The sequence below is a fragment of the Mauremys mutica genome, chromosome 2 (assembly GCF_020497125.1).
Source record: "Mauremys mutica isolate MM-2020 ecotype Southern chromosome 2, ASM2049712v1, whole genome shotgun sequence".
NCBI lineage: Eukaryota > Metazoa > Chordata > Testudines > Geoemydidae > Mauremys > Mauremys mutica.
Genome location: NC_059073.1, coordinates 63820960 through 63848749, shown reverse-complemented (window position 1 = coordinate 63848749; position 27790 = coordinate 63820960). Strand labels below are relative to the sequence as shown.

The 27790-nt window shown below is 40.1% G+C and overlaps 1 protein-coding gene across 4 annotated transcripts in view; it reads left to right on the top strand.

The window, feature by feature from the left end:
* The window catches only part of TRIM55 (tripartite motif containing 55), a 61637-nt gene extending 34637 nt beyond the window's left edge, over nucleotides 1–27000 (top strand). For 3 of the 4 annotated variants that reach the window (XM_045002795.1, XM_045002794.1, XM_045002796.1), the window contains 3 exons: nucleotides 2041–2243; nucleotides 4554–4841; nucleotides 25423–27000. In XM_045002795.1, coding sequence (XP_044858730.1) covers nucleotides 2041–2243; nucleotides 4554–4841; nucleotides 25423–25542 — 611 coding nt within the window. In that variant the 3' untranslated portion in view covers nucleotides 25543–27000. The remainder of the gene's footprint in view (nucleotides 1–2040; nucleotides 2244–4553; nucleotides 4842–25422) is intronic. The other variant, XM_045002797.1, reaches the window with a different exon arrangement.
* Nucleotides 27001–27790: the final 790 nt, after the last annotated feature.

The window sequence follows — 27790 nt, the reverse complement described above, 5'->3', positions numbered from 1 at the left end:
GGCCTTGGAGAAGGGACAGGTCAGGGGCATGGCCTTGGGAAAGAGACAGGGAAGGGGGCGGGGCAAGGGTGTTTGATTTTCTGCAAATAGAAAGTTGGCAACCCTATGCCCGAGGGGAGCTTCTGGAGGCTATTTACTAAGGCTGTCAAGCGATTAAAAAAATTAATTGCGATGAATCACGCAGTTAAACAATAATAGAATACCGTTTATTTAAATATTTGTGGATGTTTTCTACATTTTAAAATATATTGATTTCAATTATAACACAGAATACAAAGTGTACAGTGTTCACTTTATATTTATTTTTTATTACAAATATTTGCACTGCATTTTTCAATTCACCTAATGCAAGTACTGTAGTGCAATCTCTTTATTATGAAAGTTGAGCTTACAAATGTAGAATTATGTACAAAAAATAACTGCATTCAAAAATAAAACAATGTAAAACTTTAGAGCCTACAAGTCCACTCAGTCCTCTTTCTTGTTCAGCTAAATCACTCAAACAAGTTTGTTTACATTTACAGAAGATAATGCTGCCCACTTCTTGTTCACAATGTCACCTGAAAGTGTGAACAGGTATTCTCATGGCATTGTTGTAGCCGGCATCACAAGATATTTATGAGCCAGATGCGCTAAAGATTCTTATGTCCCTTCATGCTTCAACCACCATTCCAGAGGACAGTTGCTCTTTTAAGACTTCTGAAAGCGTGTTCCACACTCCACCCTTCAGATTTTGGAATGCACTTCAAATTCTTAAACTTTGGGTTGAGTGCTGTAGCTATCTTTATAAATCTCACAAGCTTATTTGTGTTTTGTCAGATCTGCAGTGAAAGTATTCTTAAAATGAACATGTGCTGGGTCATCATCCGAGACTGCTATAATACGAAATATATGGCAAAATGCAGGTAAAACAGAGCAGGACACATACATTTCTCCCCCAAGGAGTTCAGTCAGAAATGTAATTAATGAATTATTTTTAAACAAGCGTCATACGCATGGAAGCATGTCCTCTGGAATGATGGCTGAAGCATGAAGGGACATATGAATCTTTAGTGCGTCTGGCACATAAATATCTACAACAATGCCATGAGAATACCAGTTCTCACTTTCTGCTGACATTGTAAATAAAAAATGGGCAGCATTATCGCCCGTAAATGTAAACAAACTTGTTTGTCTTAGCAATTGGCTGAACGAGAAGTAGGACTGAGTGGACTTGTAGGCATTTTACATTGTTTTGTTTTTGAGTGCAGTTATGGAACAAAAAAATCTACATTTGTAAGTTGCACTTTCATGATAAAGAGATTGCACTACAGTACTTGTATGAGGTGAATTGAAAAATTGTTTCTTTTGTTTATTGTTTTACAGTGCAAATATTTGTAATCATTAATATAAAATAAGCACTGTACACTTCGTATTCTGTGTTGTAATTGAAATCAATATATTTGAAAATGTAGAAAAACATCCAAAATATTTAATAAATTTCAATTGGTGTTCTGTTGTTTAACAATGTGATTAAAACTGTGATTAATCACGATTAATTTTTTTGAGTTAATTGTGTGAGGTTAACTGCGATTAATTGCCAGCACTACTTTTTACCTCAGGCAGGGGAATGCAACTGCTGCAACACCCTGTGGCAGAATGCAGTGTGTGTTTCTGTCTCCAGCACTTGTGGGGAGCCTACACTGTTGGTGGCACTGGCCGGCTTGCCCAGTCCTTACGCTCAAGACCTGTACCCAGAGATGCAACACGTGAGGAGATGGCTCCTCCTTGGTCTCTGTCTCTCTCTTGCATCATCTTCCTTCCTTTTGCATGCATCCAGGGCAGATTCCAGTCTTGCCCTTATGAGCATCAGCTGGAATTAAAGCACAAGTTGTACTGTCCCTTGAGAAAACCCTCACCGTGGGTCCCTTTCACTATCAATAGACCTACTGTATAATTACCATAGTAACTTCATATTTCTAAATCTCTGTTATGTATAAAGAGCGTACCCCATGTATTGTTGTGTTAACCTAGTGCTGTGCTTACATGAATGTTTATTAGAGGAGGAGGGTGATGAGGAAGATGAGGAGGTGATGGAAGGTGAAGAGTTTGATGAAGTCCGCACAGAGTCATCTGGTGAGGAAGAAGAGGTAGCTGAGAAAGTATCCCAGCAATCTCAGCTGGACTCAGAACCCAAGAGCACAACAGGAGGCCCGCAGACTGAATCAGCCCCATCATTATCACCAGCTGCCTCAGTTAGTCAGGTAATTGCATCCAACCATTCTCTGTCCTATCAGCTATGCTGAATGTTTCCTCCATTCTAGAGCACTATGAATGATCTAATCGGGCCCAATAGATGCTGAAACATATGTCAGAAACATGTCAAAAATATAGCCCATTCAAGGAAGAAAGCAAAGATTTTACTGCCATTGCTTATATTCAAGCTGTGTATGTGTGTGAGTTCATTGGTTTAAAAAAACAATAACAGTGTTCTCTTATGTAAATCAAGGAACATTTGGTTACTAAGATCTAATTTTGGAGCAAAACCCTTAAGAACTGACAACTTGATGCTCAGTTTTGTTGTTTGTTCTTTTGCTTAGTAGAAACTAACAGTTACAATAACTGAGATGAGAAATAAAAACATGTATACCAAGAGAACTTCACTTTTAGCATGCCTTCTGAAGAGTTCATAAGCCATATTACCTGACCTCTCTAAACTTTTGTTCCTATGAATGACATTTACCTTCCTTTGGTGGTCTTGTCACTGGAGATATCATTTAGAAGTTCATGTCTCGTAGTGTTAGATGCAGAGAAGTAAGGCTGCTTATTATGAAATGGCAGCCCAAACATGTTCTGGATTTGAAATATCTTTATATTTGAAGCCATGTATTTAAGATATATTTGATATCTTTGTACTTTCTCTCCTGGAATACAATTAAAATAAAACACCAATGACTGATACTTTGTGAGATCTACACCAAAACAATACTTGCTAATCTCCTTCAGCTATCAATATCAGCAATTAACTTACCAAGCAGGACAAATTAATCTCTTCTGCTACTCCAGTTAAGTCCTTACTCCAGCGCCATGCTGAGGTCATTGACAGTGGTGCACAAACAAGGAAACAAATAAAGAGTCCATGTTTATGGCAAAGTTCTGATTTAACAGAACCGAGGTGGGAGGGGGAATAAATTATCTAGATTTATGCCTTCTTTGATCTATTTGAGGGCTTACACAGGTTTGTGCCTGTTCTCTGTGGATATTCTTAAATCAGTTTAGAAATGGCGTATATCTATTTAACTTGATTCTTTACCAACTTAATCTAAATCTAAATAAGGAAATTTTAAACTGATTTAAGAGTGTTCACAAGCAGAGTTGCACTAATTTAACTTCATATGTAGACCAGGCCTAATTAGAAACTGAACTGCCTCATAATTTTGTGAAGTCCGACACCTCCTGAGTGAAAAAGAATATAGAGACATGCTGGTCTAGCCCATCAGTAATTTAAAAAAGCCATTATGAGTTGGTCAGACTGGCATGTAGGGGCTGCAATGTGCGGGATGCTTGCAGTTTAGCTTTTTCTGTTGGCCTAGGGAAAGCAAAGTAAAAATGTTGTAATATCTAGCCATCTGTACTAATGGCACCAGGTGGTCAAAACCTGCAGTTGGTTAGTCTGGAAAGACTTGACATTGATAGAGAGGGTACAGTTCTGTCAGTGCTCCAGTCATGGATAAGGTATAATTACAGTCAACTATTATATATAAACAGTCGTGTGGTGGGCAAGCATTTATCTCTATTGTCATTATAGTCTGTTTATTCTGCCTACTCATGTCAACAGAATCAATGTTGAGTGATACAATTCTGTATATTTATTTTTAAAAATAAATTATTATCCCAATCCCAAACCCAAGGAAGTGATTTAGAAGACTCCAATTGACTTCAGTAGGCAGTGGGTAAGACCCCACATATGTCATCTTAATGTGTGAGGCTAGTACTGGAAGTTCTTACGCATTGTGTAGTATAGTTTAGCTCAGTGATTACGCAGAGATGGGTGCTTACTTGAGTATGAACTCAGGTAACTCTGAGTAAGAACCTCCAGATTGGCACTTAGACATTTCTGTACACTGGATAGTTTTTAGGCAATATCTCTAAAATAAAGGACCTCATTCTCCTCTCAGACCATTTTTTACTATAATGTGACTTCACTGACTTCGGTGAAGTTATTCCTAATTTATACTTGAGAAGAGAATCAGGCCCGAAGTGTGTAATGAAAGGAACATCTCCTTCAGTCGTTTCTCAACCAAGGTTCCCTTTTAAGCTAATGGGAAGTTTTGCTGAGTGGGGCTGCAGGATTTGACCCAGTGTTTGTATTTTCCATACATATATTATCCAAATGCTAGACACTTTTGCTCTGTATTTCAGTTGTAATTCTTTTGGACTTCAAACAATAAATTCTTTGCAGTGAGATAAAAACAAACATGGCATGCAGAGAAATATGGGCTGAACACAGGAAGGTAACATAGTGCACTCTGCTTGTGTGTTTTTTTGTTTTTACTTTATCTATCCTGATGAAGGGTGAGGTTGTGCCAAGTGGTGCTCGACAGACTGCAGAGTCTGAAACACAAATGCCATCAACAGCAGAAACCATCGATCCCTTGTTTTACCCTAGTTGGTATAAGGCCAAATCACGGCAAGTAAGCAGCCCAAGTTTGATCCAGCTGAGTGATGGGTTGGGCCAAGTAGGGCCATCCATTTCTCTGGAAATGAATGTAAAGAAGGCAGAAACTACAGAAGCAGCAACAAGCAATGAGTGTGCACCTGGGAGTGGTAAGGAAACTAGCACAACTGCAGCTACTTCCCAGGTTAGTGTTAATGGTATCTCAAAGTGTATTTGCATGCAGCCGGGGTCCAAATGGAATATAATATTGAAGGAAAGTTTGTTTTAAAAAAAAATGCAGAGGCAAACCATTATCTCAGAAATATGGAAATACAACTCAGTGTGATTTCAATAAAGTCCATGAATTAATACATTTGATTAAAAATGTATTGTGGGCCAGACTCTCAAACTTAGGGGTGTGCATGTATTTGCTTGTGCCTAACTTATGTGCCAATGTACCCAATGTGTGGAAGCAAATACCTGAGGCGCTCATGCATGTGGTCAGTTAGATGTCACTATGTCTGCACACATCAGGTATTTACACATTTGTGGCAAACAAATCCACACAGTTACCTTTATGCAATGTTGAAAATCTGAATCTATATGTCACATGCAATTTACAACCATTGCATAGGCAGCTGTTGCTTCAGACTTACCTACTGTAGTTTTGCTGCTATATGATCTGTCACACATCTGGAATGTACGGTTGCTCTTGGTTAGCTTTTTCTCTATGCACACTGGGCTACGTAAGCATCAGGGTTCTTTTGTTTGTCTGACAGCAATGCTAAAAGCACGGTGTGATTTAAGTTACTTTTGCATTGTAAATAACTGTTCCAAAAGTTTTCTTTCAAGAGTGTTTGCAATATGATCAAAGATCAGTATGAGCATCAGAAATGCTAGCCCTGTATTAGACTATCACTATTATGACATCGGTATTGATGGAATAATGGGATGTCATGTGTTTTTTTATTTTTCTTCTTAAAATGACATTGTCAGAGTTTGGCAGACCCCAAATTTGACTTTTTCCTCTCTGTTTGTTTGAAAAGGCCATGTAATTCTTAATGGGCCAAAGATTCATGGAGTGGAGCTGAGAAACATGTGAAAAATGTGCACAACACACATGCGCCTGCATTTGTGTGTGTAAATTGGTTAAGGCCTAAATTTAAAAAGCATCCACTAATTTGGAATGGCTCCATTTCTGGGTGCCAAACTCAAGAGATGTATGTTTTTGAAGATGTAGACCTCCTGTTTTTGAAAATTACTTGTGTGCATGCTTGTGTGTTCTGTGTACATGTGTGCCTATGCATGGATGTAGCAAATACTTCAATGCTATGTTTTTTCTTAAAATAAAAAAAAAATCAGTGTCAGCAGTTTAGCACTCATGAGCAACCCTACAACAATAAACCAGTGTGTGGTGGGAGGGGAAGATAAAGAAAGAGAAATACATTCAGATATGGCATATGAGGACAAAGCTCTAATGACTGAGGGCCCAATCCAATAACCATTGAATTCAGTGGAAAGATTTTCATTGATGTCAGTCATAATGAAGGCTAAACTACAGTTTTCAGTGTTAATCCTTCTAGGAATTCTACAGGACTTTATTTGTGAATAAGAGCAGACTAAAAATATTTTTTTAAATTATGAAACCTACCATGACAATGTTGTCTTAAGTGTGTTCCAGACAAGATGTCAAAAGCAGGCACTATTCAGAGTGAAACTGCTTGTTGCTGTTGTTTCAACAGAACTGTTACAAAGAATTAGGGCCCCATCCTGCACTCCACACTCAGATAAAATGCCCATTTACTTATCTTAGTGGGAGATTTGCCTGTGTAAGGACTGTAGTTTCAGGCCCTTATTATCCGGAGCAGTAAAATAGCAGAAATAAATGTTTGATGTGACTTTTACTTTTTGGAAACCCTACTGCAATGGCTTTCAAGCAAACCAACGAAGCAAACTGAAGCAATTAGGGAAAGTAGAAATACAAGAGTAAACAAGGGGGAAAGAATATTTTTTTAGAGTTGTGAGCATTCCTGATGGTTGCGAATCATTGTGTACTGGTTATCATGTTTCAATAGTTATTGGAAATAAGTATGATGTGTATGTACACTGTTGGAGGGATAGCAGGTGAGCAAATAATGGGGGTGTGGTTCTGGGGCCGGGAGGAATTATGGGTGAGATCCACAAAGGAAGGTGGGTAGTCATGGTATTGTAGGTCAGAAGGGTTGGTGGGAATGTGTTTTTAGTGGAAGAGTGGTGAAGCAGTGCTGGGACTAGGAAAAATGACAAGGTCATATGTAAAATGGCCTCTGCCATGTGGCAGTGATCATGTTAAGTAGGCAAACTTTAGTTTGTTTCCTGCCTATGATTTTAACAAAGACCAATCTGGCATAGTTTCTAGAGTCATTGATAAACCAAATAGAGACTGGGTATATTCATCATGTTCCTGTTTTCACCAATCTCTTAAGTTAAATAATGACATGTAAAAGAATAACTGAAAAAAGTGTTCTGAAAACTGAATCTCTTCACCAAACCTGGTGTGGACCAGTTCAGTTTACTATGACAATGTTAGTGAAGCATTCTTCTTATTTCCTCACAGGAGTTAGCATTCTGCATATCAGTTTTGGCTTTTCTTATCATACTGCATCATCTCTGGAGTCAGATTCAATACATGATTTTTACTTTAATGGGTAGGAAATGTTTTGTTTTACCATTAACTAACAACACAAGTAGTTTCTCTGGTGATGTTTCTAGGTGGTTTATAAAAGATTTTTTCTCTTTCTGCCATCTAAAAAGAACCATGCTAGCTTATAATACCTGCTGCCTAAAGCTTTTTCTCCTCACACTCTCAAAATGCCATCCTAGAGTTTAATCCCGCATGGTTGAAAATTAAATATCCCTGATTAAAAAATGAGAGAAACCCTGCATCAAACTCATGGGCTCATATTTCAGTTGTTGTTAGGCATTTCAGTAGCTATTTGAAACTATAAATCAATAATAACAACAAACTACCCATATTTTTTTGATCTTTGTATAACATAGTCATGCAAACTTACCCAATGAGTAGGGAGCTTTGTTACAATCTTAAAGGTATCACTTGTATGAGGAAAGGGGTTTCTTTAGGAGCTACAATGCAAATGAAAGACTCTACATATAGATTTAAAATTCTGCTCCTTACCTGCTCATGACAGCAAACTATTTATTATGTGAAAGAAACAATTGTCATTCCTAAGTTCATAGACCATTTTGTCATACACCTTTCTCACTTTGTCCTAGAGGTTTTGGGGGTTATTTTGGTTTTGGTTTAGTTTTTGAGGTCCCTGAGGCTGAGTACTTTTGGGTCAGTTTCCCCCCTCTGTGCATGAGTGTAACTCCTCTTGTCACCAATGATAAGAATACTACTGGTGAGAACAGATCCATAATAAAATATCAAGTCATACATTTTACAGCACTGGGCACTGGCCTGTTCTGGAAAAGGTACTAGGTCTTTGGACTGAATAGTTTTTTGGCTAGTGTTATTTCTCACAGTAGTTAAGGAAGGAAAATTATCTTCCTTTAGAATAACATGTGAGCCAGATTCAACCCTGCCAACACAGTAGGTGTAATGTGTACTCTCTGCAGTGGACTGGGCCATTATTCCCCTGGGGGGATTCCACTCCAACATTTCTCTGGGTTTTCAGCATGGGAGGGCAACAGGAATTCATTGAAACTGCTCGTTCCCTTGCTACCCTGGCTATGTCCCCTTCCCCTGCCAACACTGTCTGTTTCTGGGGTGTTCTGCCTGCCTGCCTACAGGTCCACTTAGACCTTCAGCAGACAGAAGGTTGCAGCTATTTTTCTCCTTTGTTGCCTCCCTCCCAGTCAACATTTTGCTTCTGTTGTTCTATGCCTGAGTTTATGCCAGGAGAAGCTGGGGTAGACCTGGGAATTAATCTGGTCCTGAAAATAACACGGAGCAAAATAATTCCTACCTGAGGCTGAAATATTTCTATCCTGTTTGGATGAGGGATTTATTTTGATGGGATTGTTAATAGAACCTGAAAATTCCAGCGAGCTCTAGTAAACTACTGGATATACTGGTTTGCCGACAGATCACAGTATCAAAGGCCAGGTGGAATTTTGCAATACATGCTGTTTGCAACCACCAATGCAATAAGCCCAAATGTCTTCTTGCCTAGCTTTCACTGTGGGGGCACCATGGCTTACACATGATTTGCAACGAATAAAGCGAAATAGAAGGTGACCAGAACATTGGTGGTGGACGTCTTGGCAGAGCTTGAGCAACTGAAATTTTTGAAGCCTTATCCTCTTATCTGCTGTTAAAGGTACAGAAGGTATTCTATGCCTCCATCACAGGCTCTGTGAAACTTGAACAGCAGACCTTTTGTGGCTTGCCTCGGTCCAGCAATCTGGGCTGAGCAATCAGCTATTGAGATTTCAGAGCAATACACTCAGAGGTCAAATGCAGCATCTTCTAGGTTTCAGTTTCAGCCAGTATAGCTTGATGCAGTGCTGAATTGCATTGGGCCATATCACATATCTGGATCATGTCTATTTTGTCTGATTCAGACCAGCGAGGAAACATTGGGCCCTCTGTGAGAGTAAGTTGCCAGGTGTGCTCAACAGGGCACTGATTAAATCCTGTTCAATAAACTGTCATTCAACACTGATAATCTTGTGAGCTACTGACAGAGATTTAATCTCCCATATTTAAGAGTGATTACTGAGAAGATTACAACAAAGCAACTCTGATAATATCTAGATAATATCCTTGACTCTGGTTGGCTTAATTTCAGATCTGGATATGGAAAACGAACAGATTTAGTAGCACTGTTGATGATCTCCTCCTAGAACTGAATAAGCCTCGTGGCCCAGGTGATATTAAATCTAGCAGCCACCTTTGATACCATTTAGCTATAAGGTATTGTTGATACAACTTCTACATCAGACTGGAATGAATGGATTAGCCCTTGAGTTGCTAATCCTTTACTCCTTCGTGAATAAATGATCACAGTGGGTGATGCTGGGTAGTTTTTCTTCTACTCCACATGCTCTTTAATACAGAGTACTGGAAGGATCTATCTCATCCCTGTCACTATATCCTCCTCAAATTATTGATAAATATATTGTATAATTCTAATGGAGTTAATGTAACTCATTGCTTTGTCCAGACTCTCGTCAACTTAATCTATCCTTTCTGGTTTCTATCCATCAGGTTTTTGCCATATTCCATTGATATTTAATCATTTCACAATGTCTCTTCTCAAGCCCAGCTACCTTTATTTCTAATAACTGAATCTCTTACAGCCCTCCCTAACTCTCATTGCTACTTACTACAACCCTTCCGGCATCTGGAAGGATTTTCTTGATGTGTAAGTAATGGCCATCCTCCTGTGTATCTGCTGGAAGAAAGGGATCGCCTCCAAGACCAGTAACATTTTTTACTAATTCCTAAGGACAGTTTGCCACAATCCTGAGTACTGCACCTGAGAGAGACATGCATCTTTGAATAGACATACCCTATTAAAATAGACTGAAAGTGGTAAATTATACAACTTCCTGTAGGCCACAAATCATATCTGGATTTATTTATTTTTATTATAATTAGTTTAGAATAATTTCTGTATTTCAGTTGCAATGGTCACCAACATAATGTGGTCCAAAGAGCAGCAACCCGATCTCCCATATGAAAAATAAAGAACAGGTGCCAAGAATAGAATAACCCAAGTAATTACATATGGATGATAAAATAGTTTTTATGCAAATGACCTTAGAGACCAAAATGTCCCTATCCTTTACCCACTTCTTATTGCTTGATTAAATAAATAGTCAAGGAGCCATGAGAGACCATATGCCCTGAAACCCCAAACGCTGATAGCTTTCCGCATTTAATTATTTTTCATTTCAAAAGGTAGTTTGAAGAAAATAAACCATAAGAAAAAGAGCATAATGTTATTCTCATGCTTAATTTCCCATGAGCACAAATACGCTCTATGTATTCTTGTAATAGTATATCTAAATTTAAAAAATAAACAGAAATAAATGAAAATTGAACTGTTCTGTACATTTAATTGAGAGACTCACAGTGTCAGATTCTATTCAAATTACTACCACATCAATGCATCTTTTAGCATAAATTATACAGATAAAGTACAAATAACAGCCTGTTTTGTGTATCAATATCTGCACTTCTCTCACAGTGCTGAAATTTTAGTATGCAAAAAGCAAGTGATAATTCACCATTGCTCATGTTTGTCATACATGCACAATATAACATTTTACAGTGCTTATTAATGCAGTAAAGATCATGAGTTCTTTAAACAGTTAAAAAGCTGGCATCTTTGTATTTTTAAATGATACACCAAAGTAGATTTTTTCTGTTTTGTCAGTATATCATACAGGCAAAGATGGGTATTGCTGCGTTATGTTTACAGTCTTGGGTCCTTAATAAATAAGGTTTACTAGTCAGATCATAAAATGCAAGTCTCCATACTTTAGCCGTCCTATTCTTGAGTTTGAGTAAAAACTGAGGGCTTGTCTACATAGGGAAGCAATTCTGAAGTAAGATAAGGTATAAATTTAAAGTGCTAGAGCTTTTCTGGAATAACTGCGTATATAGACACTTATACTGGAAGAGTCCACACACACAGTTTTTCCACAATAACTATTCCAATCAATTTCCTTGTGTAGACAAGCTCTTAGTCCCTGGTCCAGTGAAAGACTTAAACAGTTCCATTAACTACGGCAGGGGTTGGCAACCTTTCAGAAGTGGTGTGCCGAGTCTTCATTTATTCACTCTAATTTAAAGTTTTGCGTGCCAGTAATACATTTTAACATTTTTAGAAGGTCTCTTTCTATAAGTCTATAATATATAACTAAACTATTGTATGTAAATTAATAAGGTTTTAAAAATGTTTAAGAAGCTTCATTTAAAATTAAATGAAAATGCAGAGCCCCCCGGACTGGTGGCCAGGACCCAGGCAGTGTGAGTGCCACTGGAAATCAGCTCGCGTGCCGCCTTCGGCACGCGTGCCATAGGTTGCTTACCCCGAACTACGGTGTCTTCAGTGGGAATACTCATGTACCCAAAGTTAAGCATAAACCCAAAGTACTTAATTAAATGCTTTGCTGTATGAGGCCCTAATTAAGATCCCCAGGATCTGGCCCTGGAGATGGGCAGAAAGGAAAAAAACCCTGGATACAAACACCTCTGACGTTGGGAGTACTGTATTCAAAAGTCAGCAATTGGATCCAAATTTTGTGAACGAGCCCTATATCTCTCATATGCCAAACCAAAAACTTGATCCAAATACCAGGGGAACAGGCTTACCATCATTATTAGTAAAGCCTAAGGCCAAACATTTTTAAAGGTGGGTGTCTAAAGTTAGACATCTAAATCGCTGTTTAAGCATCTATATAAGTGCTACTTATTTTCAGAGGTGCTGTATATCTGCTGCTTCCACTGAAGTAAGTGCTAAGTACTTCTAAACATCAAACTACTTATTTATGTTACTAAATATGGATCTAGCTACCTAACTTTAGGCAAAGAAGCTTGACTTTTGGGGTCTAAATTCTCTCCTTTGATTTACTCATGCAGATATCTGATAGTTGGTCCAATCCATGCACTTTAGGATCAGTGTCTGTCTGGGTCTCTGGTTCCTCTAGTTATTTTGTCTAAGATGAGGTAGAACGTACAATATTTTGTAGTCCAAATGAGTTACTAGCAACATGTCATAGAGCCAAGAGTCTAAAGAAATACCATAGTTCAAAAGGACTGAACCACGTGTCTAGCTGAAAAGGGAATTCAAGTTAAATCATCCACAAACCGTACTCGATTTCATTTCCCTTTGCAGTCAGTAGCTACAGTGCTGTAATTCTGTGAGGATATAACCTGTAATAAAGATTGAGCTGTTTGGGGAGAGAAATGCTAATTGAATGACCTATGTTATTCTTGTTTCATGGGTTTTAAAATTTTCCATTACTTGGTTGTAACCTTATGCTATCAACTAGAATTACCATAGGGACATTTCTCTCTGTATTCACACACTCGTAGTTATATCTGCCCCCGTTGCTGAATACTTTTATTTCTTTCAGCTGTGGATCCTCAATATATTTGCCCATGAGATAGTATTAAATCAAATGTCAGAGAGGTCTGTAATTGGTTACGATTTAGCTAATTGCTAGTCATGTAAAAGTATTTTAAATATGCAATGTAGACAGAGCATGGACAAAACAGATTATTAAAAGAAATGTGAGATCACACACTGACTTACTGCTCCTGTACCTTTGGTTTTCAGTTGTATTTATGTACTCTGTGAAGGGGCATTTCTAAATTCCAGTGGAGTGATCCTTTAGAATTATTTTAGCCCTTTGTTGAAGACATAAATAATTTTCACCCTCCACCCCCCGCCCCCACCATAATATCAAGACTCAGCCCTCCAAGTCTTGCTCACCTCAATAGTTCTTTTGAAGTCAATGGGAATACTATTGTCAGTAAGACTTACTCATGAGAGTTTAGCTTTGGAGGACTGGATCTTATGTAAAAAACATCTAGAGTCAAAGGCTTCCTCTCAGTGCCACATGATATCTTGATTCCAACATGCTCTCTTCACCAGAATGAACTTTAATGGACCCCAACAGCAACCCTAATACAGGCAAATAAACATCCTGCCAGATCCTCAAGGCAGCTCTCAGCTCCACTAGTCTGCTCTCTCTATATGAATACATGCACATAGCATCAGCATGAGATATGCATAAAGGGAGAACAGAATAGCAGACTTGAGCTCTGCCCTGTGGATCTGAATATCCTTGTATATAGCTCTATAATAAGACTGATAGATGGGTGGATAGATATATAATATGCCAAATGACTGAGCTGAATGATCAGAGGGATCAGTTCACTGTTAGTGATATTCCCCCCTATGCAGTAGACTTGTGCACTGCTTAAGTGACAATTAAACCCTGTTTTAAGGCTCTTCTCTACACGGCTGCATTTCAGTAGTGCATTTCAGTTGTACAGCAAAAACAGAGGAAATATCAGGTGTGGAAGACTCAGAGGCGAAAAACACTCCAAAAAGTATGATTCTGTTTCTCTCTAACTTTATTGCAGAGATGGGTCTTAGTTTTAAAGTTCAGATCAGTGGCCATTTGGTTTTGAGATTTAGTTTAGGATGGTTTCTTCTAGATTTCTGTTTTGCACTTTGCTTTTATGCTTACTGCTAGATTTCGTTTAACAAACACATTCAAATAATGCAGGAAAATCCTGACTGATCTCTTAGCATCTCTGTTTCCCCTTGCTCCTGAGAGTTGTGTGATTCAGTAGTGCTGGTGACAAGTCGTGGTGACAATACATTGAGAGCAGCTCTCAGACAACTGTGTTCTTGTTATTAATTTGAGTGGCAAATAACACACCTGAAGTTTTGCATTTTAATAGTCGGGTCTGTGAATTGTCTGATTAGTCATGAGTATCTTCTTGTTTGTGAGTATTTCAGTTTTGTTCCATTTCAAGTAATAATAGATTATAAGAATCACAGAGTGGACAAAATGATTTCTTCTGTTCAGATTGTTGTAATTACATAATTTAAAAGCTGAAGAGACTTGAATTCTGATCTCCATTAAACTGCCTTTTCAGGGCATTTCTCATTTGGTTGTTTAATAAAAAATATTCTGAAAGGAAAATTATCACCTTCAAAAAAAGTATTTTCTTCTGTATCACAGCTGAATTGCTGCTGTTTTACATCATATCACAGCAGATTCGCTTCACAGTGGCACAGCCCACCTGTTTGAAAAATTATTGTGTAGATCTCATCCTAATCCTGTGAAATACGTCAGCTTTTCTGTTTAACAGTAAATGATTCCATGCTGGTGATGTGTACCCATTACAGGTGGGTGAGCATTGAAATATTAGCCTACCTGGCTGCAAATGTGTACCACTGAAATTCCCTTTGACAGTAGGATAATTATGACTGTGAGCTTGTGTTTACACATTGCTTCATCCTGCTGCTCACCCTCCCTAGGTTATGAACAAGCAGGTATTGAAATGTGAAAGAATTAACAGCATACTGGATATTTCAGTGCCTGCCTACTCACAAGAATAGCCCAAGACATTAGAATGGAGGGATAGGGTGGATGTGCACATGCAATTTCACAAACCAACACAAATTTAGGGCTGATTTTTACTAATGGTGCAGTAACTATGTACACAAAGGGAGCAGCTATTGTTCACTGTTCAATAGTTCACACCCAACTGTACCTATTACAAAATGGTTTATTGATAGATGTTGCTGTTTATCATTCTGATGGGGTATATTAGACCCAGAGACCCCCTGCTAGAAGGCTGTCAGTCCTGCCACACCCTGTCCCCAAAAGAGCAATAAAGGAGAAGCTTAGAGCGGCTGCTTGGGATGCAGCTGATCAGAAAGAGGCTGCAGGGAAGCAGCCAATCAGGGTCCAGCATGCTCATATAAAAGGAGCTGCAGAAACAGTGTGAATTCAGTCTTCTGGCAGGGATTGGGGGAGCAAGGAAGGTGTTCCTGGCTGGCTGATGGGACTGAAGGAAGATACAGGCCATGGGGAAGTGGCTGAAGGAAACACAGTTAGAGGGACATGGCATGTGGCTGCTACTTAGAAGGTCCCTGGGTTAGGGCCTGGAGTATTGGGTGGGCTTGGGTCCCCCCCAACAGCCAGTGGGGAAGTGGCTGCACCCTGAGAGAAGGAAGTTTAGACAGGCCTAGGGAAGGGACTGTATGTGGAACTGTTACCCCCGAGAAGGGGGCTGAACTGAGACTGACCCAGCTAGAGAGCTGGGGTCAGAGGACTAAAGGACATGCAAAGAGTCTCCAAGGAGGAAGCCCTGTGGCCATAGGCACCAACTCCATGGGTGCTCTGGGGCTGGAGCACTCATGGAAAAAAAAATAGCAGGTGCTTAGCACCCACCAGCAGCTCTGCCTATCAGCTCCTCCCTCTCAGTCCCAGCGCCTCCCAACGGCCCACCAATCAGTTCCTCCCCCTTCCTCCCAGTGCCTCCTGCACACTATGATCAGCTGTTCAGCAGCGTGCTGGGGAGGAGGAGGTGGAGCGAGGGCAAGGTGCACTCGGGGGAGGGAGCAGAATGGGGGCGTGAAGAGATGGGGCAGAGTGGGGGCAGGAAGAGGCAGGAGTGGGGTGTCGAGCGCCCCCAGGGAAATGAGGAAGCCAGCGCCTATGCCTGGGGTGCTGCTCCATCCCAGAGCAGGAATCTTCACACATAAGCTGGTCAACTAGGGCAGTGGTTCTCAACCAGCGGTACATGTACCCCAGGGGATCTGCAGAGATCTTCCAAGGGATACATCAACTCATCTAGATATTTGCCTAGTTTTACAACACGCTACATAAAAAGCACTAGTGCAGTCAATCCAAGCTAAATTTTCATACAATTACTTGTTTATAGTGCTCTATATACTATATACTGAAATGTAAGTATTATATTTATTCCAACTGATTTTTTATAATTATATAGTAAAAATGAGAAAAGAAGCAATTTTTCAGTAACAGTGTGCTGTGACACTTCTGTATTTTTATGTCTGATTTTTGTAAGCAAGTAGTTTTTAAGTGAGCTGAAACTTGGGGTTATGCAAGACAAATCAGACTCCTGAAAGGGGTACAGCAGTCTGGAAAGGTAGAGAGTCACTGAACTAGGGTACTGAGATAGGCCCTGTTGGTCAGACTGAGGACCAGAGTCTGAGGAGAGCTACACAGACATTGCCAGTGGAGGGGTACTGTGATGGGTCCTGTTGTACTATTGAAGGACTGAGCCCAGGGAAGGCTACAGAGAAAGGACACACCCAACTGAGGGGTACTATGATAGGCCCCATCTATCTGTTTAAGAAGTGATAGTGTTATCAGTTGAGTTCTATTATTGTTCTTAGGGTGTGAACACCTTTTGGTATCACTGTCCTAGCAAGGAGAAAACACCTACACTCACAGATCCAGACCAACAAGCACATAGCTGAGAAGATATAGAAACATGAGATCAGGATGAAGAAAAATGTTTAACTGTGCCTGGACTTTCTCTTTCCATTGCACAGTAGCTCCGAGAAATTAGAACTTGCTGCTTCAGCTGACATTTCAGCAAGTTGTTTTCTTCCTGGAGCACTCTCGGTATTTTTCTGGCCTTCATAGAATGTGCAACATGTCCACAGCTCTTATGTGCCACCCTTAACATATTTACAATAACACAGCTAAGTCATTCATTCATGACTAAGTTAAACTAGCATTCACACCTTCAAAGCATGCTGTGTCTATAAACCCCAAAAATTATGCTGGCTCTGTTATCTGATACAATGAATCAAATTCTTGGGTGAGTCACAATCTGAATTGGTGGAGTGTCTTATTCATCAGATTTACCACAGCATCCGTTTTAAAAAAATCTTTAAGTTACAGCACTGTGTATTTCCCGGTGGAACAGCTAGGCAGTATAGCCAAACTTGACTGATCCACTATTAGATTTTCTACCTATCCCTGCAGCAAGGTAGGAAAGTTTCTTTTGGCTGGAATTAGATGGGCTACGTCCTGTAAGGTAACACTTAGAGGTTTTGTATATTTTGATTCAGTTCTTGGGTGTTTCTCCCTGCTTATCTGCTGGGAGAGAAAAGTGGAGGAAGAGAGAATCTTTGAGGGCGGGCAGTAGTGTGAGTACTAGATTTCTCACATTGGCAATCAGTACTCATTCATTGCTGGTGAGGGAGTTAGAGGATTTTTAAAAGTGTTTTTATTAGACTAGTCTCTGGTGCAATTGGAAAAGGAGCAGGACCAGAAATGATCAGGGATAGTTGATTAACCAGAAAAGCTCCAGAGATTTACTATGGGAGTATCAAAGAATAATGGATGGGTAAATCCAGAAAAGACCCTTCAGCTTGAACCACCTGCATTTTGTAAAACTGCTTCCTTCACTTTCTCCCAGTGAGTAGGGCCCTATAACTTATAAGTTGGAGTTGTGACCCACTCTTCCTTGTAATTTTTTCCTTTCTGTTTTCTCTGACAGCAAGACTAGGCTTTTATCCAGACTGAAAGCTAATTGCTCTCAGTAGAAAGAGTAAACGTCTTTGGTATACATAAAGAAGCTGGATGGAAAGTTAAAAGGGTGTGCTTTTGCTAGATTTTGGCCGAGGCATTGAGATCGATTAGGAATGAAGTGAAATGAAGGGTTTTGTTTGTCCCAAAAGACCTTTCAGACAATACCAACACAAGGAAGCTTTTATTTAAGATACTCTTCCCCAGAACTGGTTTCAACATTTGGTCAGACTCCCAGACCTATGGTTTACTTAATATTCTGCAGGGAATGTATGCAGCCTACGCAAAAATAAGCAAATCTGAACAGTTTTTGCTCAGAACTAAATTTGGTATTGTTAAGATCCTGAGTAAGTAACATTGCATTATCCGTTTGCCACACAGCACTAATTGTAAGTAATGAAAATCCATTCAAGTAAAACATTTAGTCCCAATGGACTTTTAAAGTACACTACTGGCCACCATTCAAAGAATGACACAACTAGGATTATAATTGATGGAGTCTGCCTATTCATATGCTGTCTGCTACCGTATATAGCTGAACAGTTTTTTTCAGATAATATTCTGTTGGTTCACCCTGATTTATTTTTTTTAAAGGAGACGTTTAATAAAAGCAATCTCTCATCTTGAAGCAGTATGGTGATAAGGTATTCTGCTGAAGCAGCTATGTTGCATAAACAGACATTCTTTAACTAAAGTTTAAACTATTTAAAAATAACCTCTTGCATGCCCTTTATTTTCACTACCTGAATATGGTTAGTGTCAGAGGTGTAGAACCTGACAGTTGAGGCACCAACCAGAGCCTACAGATTATGGGATGAGTATGTGACCAATTAACATGTTTTTAAGCATGACCATTTTTGTCAACACTGGGTGCTGATGGTGTTTAAAAATGTTAGTTAAAACTAGTTAATTAACACACCACTCGTTTTCCTAGTCTAGACAAGCCCTTAGAGGCAGGATGCATGTATTGTTACTGCTCATTTTCCTGAGTTCCACTTTTTCCCCAAACATACATCCTTGCAATCCACTCCACCCCCCAATCAAGGGAAGCCAGCAGAAGACACCCTGCAGTCAGTGGAGTTGCTCAAGGGTAACTGAGAGCAGACAGTGGCACACTGATTTAAGAAACAGCTTTCTAAGGTCAAATTTAGAACTTTTGGCCCAAATTTTTCTTCTGCTGTATCAGTGTAAATCCAGAGCAACCTCCATTGAGTCAATGAAACAGAGAGAGGAATTTGGCCCAAGATCACTTTACGAGCCATAGGCTGTACCCACACTGCAAAGAAAACCGACAGCACTGTGTCTCAGAACCTGGGTCAATTGACTCAGCCACACTGGACTCAGGCTGCAAACCTAAAAATAACAGTGTAGACATTCCTGCTTGGGCTGGAGCAGATGCTCCGAGACTCTCCACTCTTGCCAGGTTTCATAGCCTGGGCCCCTGCCTGAGCAGGAATGTCTACACTGCTATTTTTAGCCCTGAACCCTGTGAGCCTCAGTCAATGGATCTGGGCTCTGAGATTCAGCACCACGGGTTTTTCTTTGCAGGCATACCCCTCAGTTAATGGAGTTGCTGTGGGAATGGGTTATTTTGGAGATTTTTGCCTTAGTAGCAGCAGCAATAAAAAAAAAGTCAAATACTGAGATTTTTTACTTGATCCTTACTCAAGCAAACTCCCTCTGATTGTCTGAGTAAGGGCTAATGTGATTAAAAACTGAAAAAAAGTCATGATTTCAGTCATATTCTAAAATGTCAGTGAACTGCATTTTCCTGTGTAGCCACATGGCCAATATGGATGAACTTCACTCTTATGCAGAGGTCTAGCTCAAGGCCTATGTACCACTTAAATCTCTCAAAACAGGGCATAGCTGGGACTATTTTGAGGTCTTAAATGAATGCAAGAGGCACAGAGACCTTGAGCAGCCTTCTGCACAGGAAGAGTTTCACTCAGTGTAAAGAAAACATACTGATTTCTGCTTTATTCATGTAGGCCATTTTTTTTTTTTTTGCTCTTGGGCCATGAATATAGTCTTTGGAGGAACATGAAATTGTCGAGTAGCAGCCTGCATAAAGCAGCAGGGAGACTGCAGATTACTAAACTGGCTGTCACACAGAAGCCCTGATGTCATAGGTAGCATTCTAAGGAAAGCTTTTTACTGAGTGTTAGGTATTATATAAAAGAGCAGAGATGTATAGATAGGAAATTAGGGTGACCAGATGTCCCGATTTTAAAGGGACAGTCCTGATATTTGGGCTTTGTCTTATATAGGTGCCTATTACCTCCCACCCCATCCTGATTTTTCACACTTGCTATCTGGTCACCCTATAGGAAATGCACAATAACAAATTCTACTCTGTAAACATTAGGCAAATAGCCTAATGTAACCTTACACAATCCAGTGCCCATGTAACAATACAGCAAAGATCTATAGAAGAAAGCAGGATTTTACACAATTAGATAACATCAAAAATATGCACAGCTACCAAAAAAGATAGTTATTTACTGACTTTGTAAAAAAGGGTAAGTACGACAAAGTTCTTAATTCCAGTAAAGCTTGTTTATGATATACTGAAGTTTTTGTGTGTGGATGATATGGAGACTGGTTGGTGGCTGTAAGCAGAAAGCAGAATGTAAAACTTTGAAATACTCCAGGTAACTAATATGCACTAGCGGTCTATCCACTTTCCACTCCCCTCCCCCCCATATAAATCAAACAACTACAGGACAAAGTCAATTTTCCTGTATTAATGTGAACCTTGTAAAGATTTAACTGGTGTTTGTGTCTAGTGTTCAATGAACCGAATCCTGAGAGGTGCTGAGTACCTGCAACTCATCAGATTAAATAAACCCTGAGGTTCTTAGTTTTACTCAATCCTTACTCAGGCAAGTTGTGTGTACCAGAGCTGGAGCGGCACTGAGCAGCTGCTGAATTCAGCAGGAGTTGCAGCTGGTCAGCATTTCTCAGAATATGGCCTGTTGACTTCTGCTATAATTTTGCTTGAGTAAAACCTGAATTAAGACCAGGTGCTCAGCTCTGATCATGACTTGTCCCAATAGGAATTCCTGGTGTTTATTGAGGGCACGATCCAGTGCCTCCTGAAGTCAGTGAGGAAAGTCTGAATCATATCCTAGGTGTTTAGCATGTTTCCAAAATTGCTTTAATGTGATTAATATGATCTGAAGTGAATGTTTTAGTTATTCATTATTATTTTTAGTAGAGGCCCCAGTCAAGGCATGGGACCCCATTATGCTTTGTACTGTATAAATACACAATCCCTGCCCCCAGAAAGAGCCCTAGTCTAGGAGATAAATTTCAGATAAAGGTTCATTACTTAATAGCAACAGGAAGACATTATAAAGTGTTGAATCGACTTAAGACACCATTTGAAAGGCATATGGTATAGATTGCTACGACCTGGAGAAAGCGGCCCTTTTTCTGAGTAGCAGTACACTCCGTGACGGAGGAGTGTTTCAAAGGCACAAGGGGAAGTTAGTTGCCCAACTTCCATTGACTTTCAGTTGTGTGCCAGACTCCCCTTTCTGCCTTCGAAAGTCTCTCCCTACCATTCTATTTTTAAAAGCTCTTTTTCAATGAACACTGGAGCTGAAAAGTTTGTCCTGAAATATCCTAATGATACAGTATAGTTTTGCAGCGCACAGTCAGGCTGCTGTTACAAAGGGAAGTGAGTTGAGTTATACAAGCAACATCTTTATCTGGGGGTTGAAGTAGAATTTAAGAATTTCCCTTTTTACCAATCTGATAATAATAGGTCTAAATGATTGTATGACTCGGTGAGTGTCAGATCTTAAAACATTCCAGGTCCGAAAACGCAAGTTTACAAGTCCATGCAGAGCTGCATTCTCACTATTGCCTCTACTCCACCCACAGCTAATTGTGGTGTCTATTAATGACTCTTGAAAAGACCCATGGCTGGCCCAGATCAGCTGACTCGGGCTCAGAGGACTCGGGTTGCTGGGCTATAAAATTGCAGTGCAGATGTTCGTGAAGGGGGAGGGTGCTTTAGCCAGGGTTCCAGCCTGAGCCCAAATGTTTACACTGCACTTGTAAAGCCCCACAGCATGAGCCCCACGAACCCGAGTCAGCTGACCCAGGGCAGCTGCAGCTGTGCTGTGGGTCTTTTATCGCGGTGTAGACGTACTCTCCAAGGTTTTCACCAAGCAGAGAGCTAGTAGACTGGAGTTCTGTTGAGCATGGCGAAATGCATGGAGTAAAAACTTAATACATCCAAAACCAAAGGGGGGTTGTAGGAGTCTTGAAGTTTGTGCCTAAACTGGGAAATACCATCATGCTATAACAGGTATTAGCCTGCACAATATTAGATATGATTTAGTACTTGATGTAGTGTCATAGGGCTGCCCCCTGCCTGGAGTGCTCTCTTGTGACAGACTGCAGCATAACAGGCAGGCCTGCCTCAATTCCCCTCCTTCAGAGTCCCCAGAAATAGTCCACAGAGTATTCCCAAGTATAACTATAGCCCTTGCGGGGCTCATTTATTACAGAATCCCGTGCACATAAATCATAACAAAAGTCCCACAAGAATAGTCCAGACTTCCCCCAGCATAATCCAAACACTACAGGTAACATCCAGCCCCGGCCTCCCTCTCCAGGCCCTGGCTCCAGTAGTGTGATGGAGCTAAAAGACACTGGAAGAGCATTCCAGCTCCACTACACCACTGTGCCCCATTCCTGCAGCCTGGGGACAGGGAGATGCTGCAGTTGAGGACTACACCACTGCCTGGCTCTCCAGCACAGCTCTTGTGTCCCTCACCGTGGCCCAGCTCTTCAGCGCAGCCCTGGAGTCTCACCATGCCCTAGCTATCCAGCGTAGCCCAGACCTGTCCTTGTACCAGGACAGCCCTTCCAGCTGGAATGTAACCGGGCTTTTCCCATTGGGAACCCCCCACAGCCTCTCTGTTGGGAACATTCAGTGCCCCTTCCTTCATTCTCCCTGGCCCTTTCACTCTGGGCTAAGCTCTCTGGCCCTGAGATGTCAGTTGGTAAATTCCTCTGCTGGTCCCATCTTCAGCTGTCTCCATCCCTGGTTCTCTGGCTTGGGGACAACAGCCAGCAAACCACTCTCACTGCTCTTCTGCCTCAGCCTTTTCCCTGGTCCCAGACATACAGTCTCCTAGTTCATTCCTTCCTCTTCCCAGGGAGGGCCTGCAGAGATCTTTCTGCAACTTTCCCCAGAGACTCTTCCAGTCTCCTGACCAACTCTCACCAGGACTGTCCCTCGGTAGGCCTCTCCCTGACCTTTTTTAGCCCCCAGGTGATGCCTCACTCTCATAACTGGCTAAATGAGAGCACCAGCTCTGGCACAGGGGAGCTGGACCTACTTCATTTAGTGGGGCCAGCCACCCTGTGCCACATAGACAAAAGACAATTGGCTTTAAACTTGTGTCAGCAGGCAAGGTCTACAATGTGTTAATTAATGTGCATCTCCTAATGTAGAGATGACCGAGTAATTATTCTTTTATTCTTCCCAATTCTTTTAGGTCCCAATCCACCAAAGCACTTATGCATATGCTTAAATTTGAGCTTGTGAGGTGCCCTGTTGATTTAAAGTTAAGTATGTGCTTAAGGCCCTGATCCACAAAGTTATTTAGGATCCTAACCTTCATTGTGTCAGTGCCTACGTACCTTTGTGGATCTGGGCCTAAGAGCTTTGCTGGATCAAGCCCATAGTCTGGAACCAAAATGAAATAGTTGTTGGAAGATCAGGTGGAAGTGATCCATCTGGCTGATGCTGTACAGTGAGATAAATGATAGAATAATAAGGCAGCTTTAGAGAAGAAATCAGAGGTGAGGTGGGTGTTTTTATTAATTATTTGCCAGACATTTAAGACTATGTGCACTAAGGGTGTATATTAAGTGCCCTACTGGGGACGTGGGTGCACAAAAACGTGCATGCATAATGATCATTATTTTTAGCTGTTCTAGCATTTCAGTTGCAAACTTTTCAAACGTGGATTCCCTAACTTAGGCATCTCAATCTACATAACAAACCCAAACAAATGGCTTTATTTTCAGAAGTGCTGAGCACTTACCACATCAATTGAAGTCAAGCAAAGGGGAGTGCTGGGTGCTTAACACTTATAAAAATCAGGCCACTTATTTACTGTAGGCATCTGACTTTAGGAACCCACATTAGAAGTTTTGGCCAAAAGATTTTACACACATTATTCAGGTCTGTGGGCCAGAACTTCATCTGAGGATCTGACTGTTGTGTGTCTAATTCCATATAATGTGCAAATCTAAGAGAGACTAGGTGGGTGAGGTAATAGATTTTATTGGACCAACTTCTGTTGGTAGAAGGTACAATCTTTCAAGCGTCACAGAGCTCTTCAAGTCTGGGGAAGTAACCAGAGTGTCTGAGCTAAATATAAGATGGGTTCTTGCATTTTCTCAGGAAGTAATGTTTAGTCTGGCTTCCTTCTTCTTCATATTGTGAAGTTTCCCGAAGTTGATCCAATAAAAGATATTACCTCATCTAAGCTGCCTGTCTCATAGCCTGGGATCAACAAGGCTACAACAACACGGCAGACAAACCTGTTTACTAAGTTTAGGAGACAAATTTTCACTGCAACCTTGCTGAAAAGGAACTCTAGTGCTTAAATAGGTAATTATTCCTCCAGGTCTTCCACTAATTTTGGCACTCTCGTTCAAGTGCACAATAGGTTTACTCACTGGAAAGCATTGTTCATTGAAAATTTAAATGTAAATAATATGACCAAATTTGTACACCACATTTTGAACCTGCAACAGAGATGCATCATTTTGATAATCTTGTCCAAATTAAGAGACTAGATTAGTCTGTCTTTCAAATTTTAGGGACAGATTCTTAGCTGGTGTAAATTAAATTACCCCCATTGAAACCACTGGAGCTATGTCAATTAATACTAATTAAGGATCTGGCCCTTAAAAATAAACTGAAAACTTCAATTAGATATAGAAAAAGAAACAGGAAACTACTTGTGTTCATGTCCACAAGACTTTAGGACTTGTCCTATAGTGGTATGACATTGTCCAACTAGACAGTAACTGGAATGAAGCCCATTAGCCAACTTATACATAACAGACCATCATTTCTCACTAATTCCAGTATGGATTTTAACATTACATACTTACAAAAATTGCTTGGAAAATGCTAAATAATCATCCATCCTATGCTGTAGTTCTTCATCAGTATCTGTGATATGTTGTCAATACCTGTACATATGTTTGCACCATTATTTTGATAACGTTACATTATGCAACCGTTAGAAATGGTTGAGACTTATTTAGTGTTAGTGTTAATTCTACCATCCTTACTCATTTTAAATAATACCTTACTTGCAAACAGTCCCATTGAAATCAAGTATATTTCTCACAGTTGGATACTCTTACTCACATTGTGTAGTCTCCTACTGTGGGAAATATATTTGATTTCATGTAAGAATTGAAGGCCTTTTGAGCTATGGTTTTCACATGGGGTGAAATCCTGGCCCTATCGAAGTCAATCGCAAAACTCCCATTGGCTTCAATAGGCCAGGATTTCATTCATGGCCCCTGCCCCCAAAGGCTTTTCATGTTCATTATCTTTCCTTCTTTCTACTTCCTGTCAAACTTTATTGATAGAAAGAAGCTAGTATTATAGAACCGTATTGCAAACATAATCCCAGCTTTAAAAGACGAGCTTTTCTTCTTCCCCTTGTAAACATTTTCTTCTCATACAGACTGGGTCTGAACCATCCCCTCAAGGACAAGTGGAAGACGTTCCAGTGAGCAGTGAAAGAGCTGATGAGCCGGCTCGTCATGTCTTCTCTTTCTCCTGGTTAAACTCATTGAATGAATGATGACTATCATTCCAGCTGGCTTTGGATGTGCTTACCTAAGAGGAGCCATGAGGCAGCAAGTGACCTGGCTGGAACCAACACGAAATAGTCCATATAAGGGACATCTTGATCAGGTTTAATTCCAAGGGCGTTATTTGAATTCCATTATACTGTATCTGATACTTTTAGATTAGAGTGATGTTTGGAAATAGATGAATAAAGGGAGTGGGAAAACTGGACTAATAGATGTCTTGATGAAATACTATACTAAGTTTGACTGTGTGTTCAAGTAAAACCTGTTTCAGAAAGGAGAATGTTGAACAGAAGCTTCAGGCTATAATTATAGTTGCAAAATTAGTGAGCACTATGATTATCTGTAGCCAGCCTAGGTGTCCTGCTGTATTTTTGTAAGTGCTTACCCAACACTGTTAGTTGAAATATGACTAATGGCATCATTTGTCAATGAAAATATGACCCCCTCACTACTCTTAATTACTCCAGTTGGAGTAACTCCATCTTTTCAACTTATTGCTAATGCTTGTGGCAAATCCTTGATGATAGCCACAAAATTCAAAGGTAAGTCTAAAATTCCACTCAACACAACCACTGTGCTGAATTGCTCCGGCACAGGTGGTGCTACTGCATGCTGATGTGCAATAACTGAGCATAAAGGGGGATGGCAAGAGGAGCATTTCACCCTTAGATTTGTATTTTCCAGCTGTGGTTGATAGGTCACAATGAATAACACTCAAACCATTCAGAAATGTTATTTGGTGTTATATTTTATATAGCTGTAGACAATAAAGATATAGGTATAGGAAGCACTGGATTGGAACCCTTCATGAATTATGTGGGATACTGATCTATATGTGGTTCATTATCTGTACTTCCCCAAAAGGCAAAGAGAGGGTTCTGAATGAGTGTCAGCTTGTGCCTGTCTACCACAGTCTGTTATACCTATAGCTTCTCAACTTCCTTTAATACTCTCTCACTTTTATCATAATGAGCAATTTGATAGTAAAAGGGCAAGACCTCTGAAACCAGGAAAGACCATTCTGAGCTGAACTGTGATGAGTTTATAGCAAGTATCTCTTAAAGATTGCATTTGAAAGATTATAAACCCGTGGAAAAGGCTACCACAGTGCAGAGAGAAGTGTACTACAGATATTTAACTAATGAAACTGATTACATAAACTGACATGCCTTTTATAATGGTGAGCAGATTGATATTGCATTTGATTCTGAAGGTGAAATTCTGGGAGTTTTCCCACTGACGTCCGTGGGGTCAGGATTTCACCCTAACTCTCTAAGGACAGTTTAAAAAATGATTACAGAACTGACTACTGTATTTCCTAATCAGTGCTGAGTGTCATCATCTCTGAAAGTGTTCAGTAGTCTTTGAGAGTGATCAATATCTTACAAGGTCAGGGTCTGAGAGCCAGATCCAAAGCCCACTGAAGTCAAGGGGAATCTTTCCCCTGACTTCAATGGGCACTGAAGTCAAGGGGAATCTTTCCCCTGACTTCAATGGGCTTTGGATCAGGCCCTGAATACACAGCTCTTCTTATAGCACCGTGACTGACTATGAAGACATGGTACTACAGTCAATAGCATGAAATGGTTGATTAATACATGCTAGAAGGCAGTATAGTCGAATGTGGGAGCCAAGTAATTCTTGAATACAAAGCCCAATTCTGACAACAGTTTGCAGTGTAGCCTTTGAAAAGCCATTTGCCATCAATGTTGTTTCTGTTTTTCTTCCTGTAAAATGAGACTATGAAGGATGGGTTTGAGGATCAATTAGTTAATGTTTGTAAAAAGCTTTGAAATAACAAAGCCTATGTTAAGAGTTATATCTTCACTGAACAGCAGTAAAATTCATCACCACATCCAGTTGTGTTTTTTCCACAAGATTTTGTTCTTGTTTTTTGACAAGTTATTCCTAATGAATATTTGCAACTAATACTCAGACTTGTCTTCATTGGTTTCACAAAATCCCTTTGAACTCTTTTTTTCCTGATGATTCATAAGATAATAGGAGAAAGCTGATTTCATAAATATGAATGAATTCAGTAAGGAACTGTCCGTTTCCCGTACTCATGCGAATATGAGAATTTAAAGTGTTTAACAAAATCAATAGCACTTGAGTGATTGCCTTAAACCAAACATTTTAAAAATCAGTTTCATGACACCATAAAATGCATTTCTCTGCTTGAGCGCAGCCTGCACACAGATGTATCCCCGAACTCAACGCTCACTCGTGTTAATT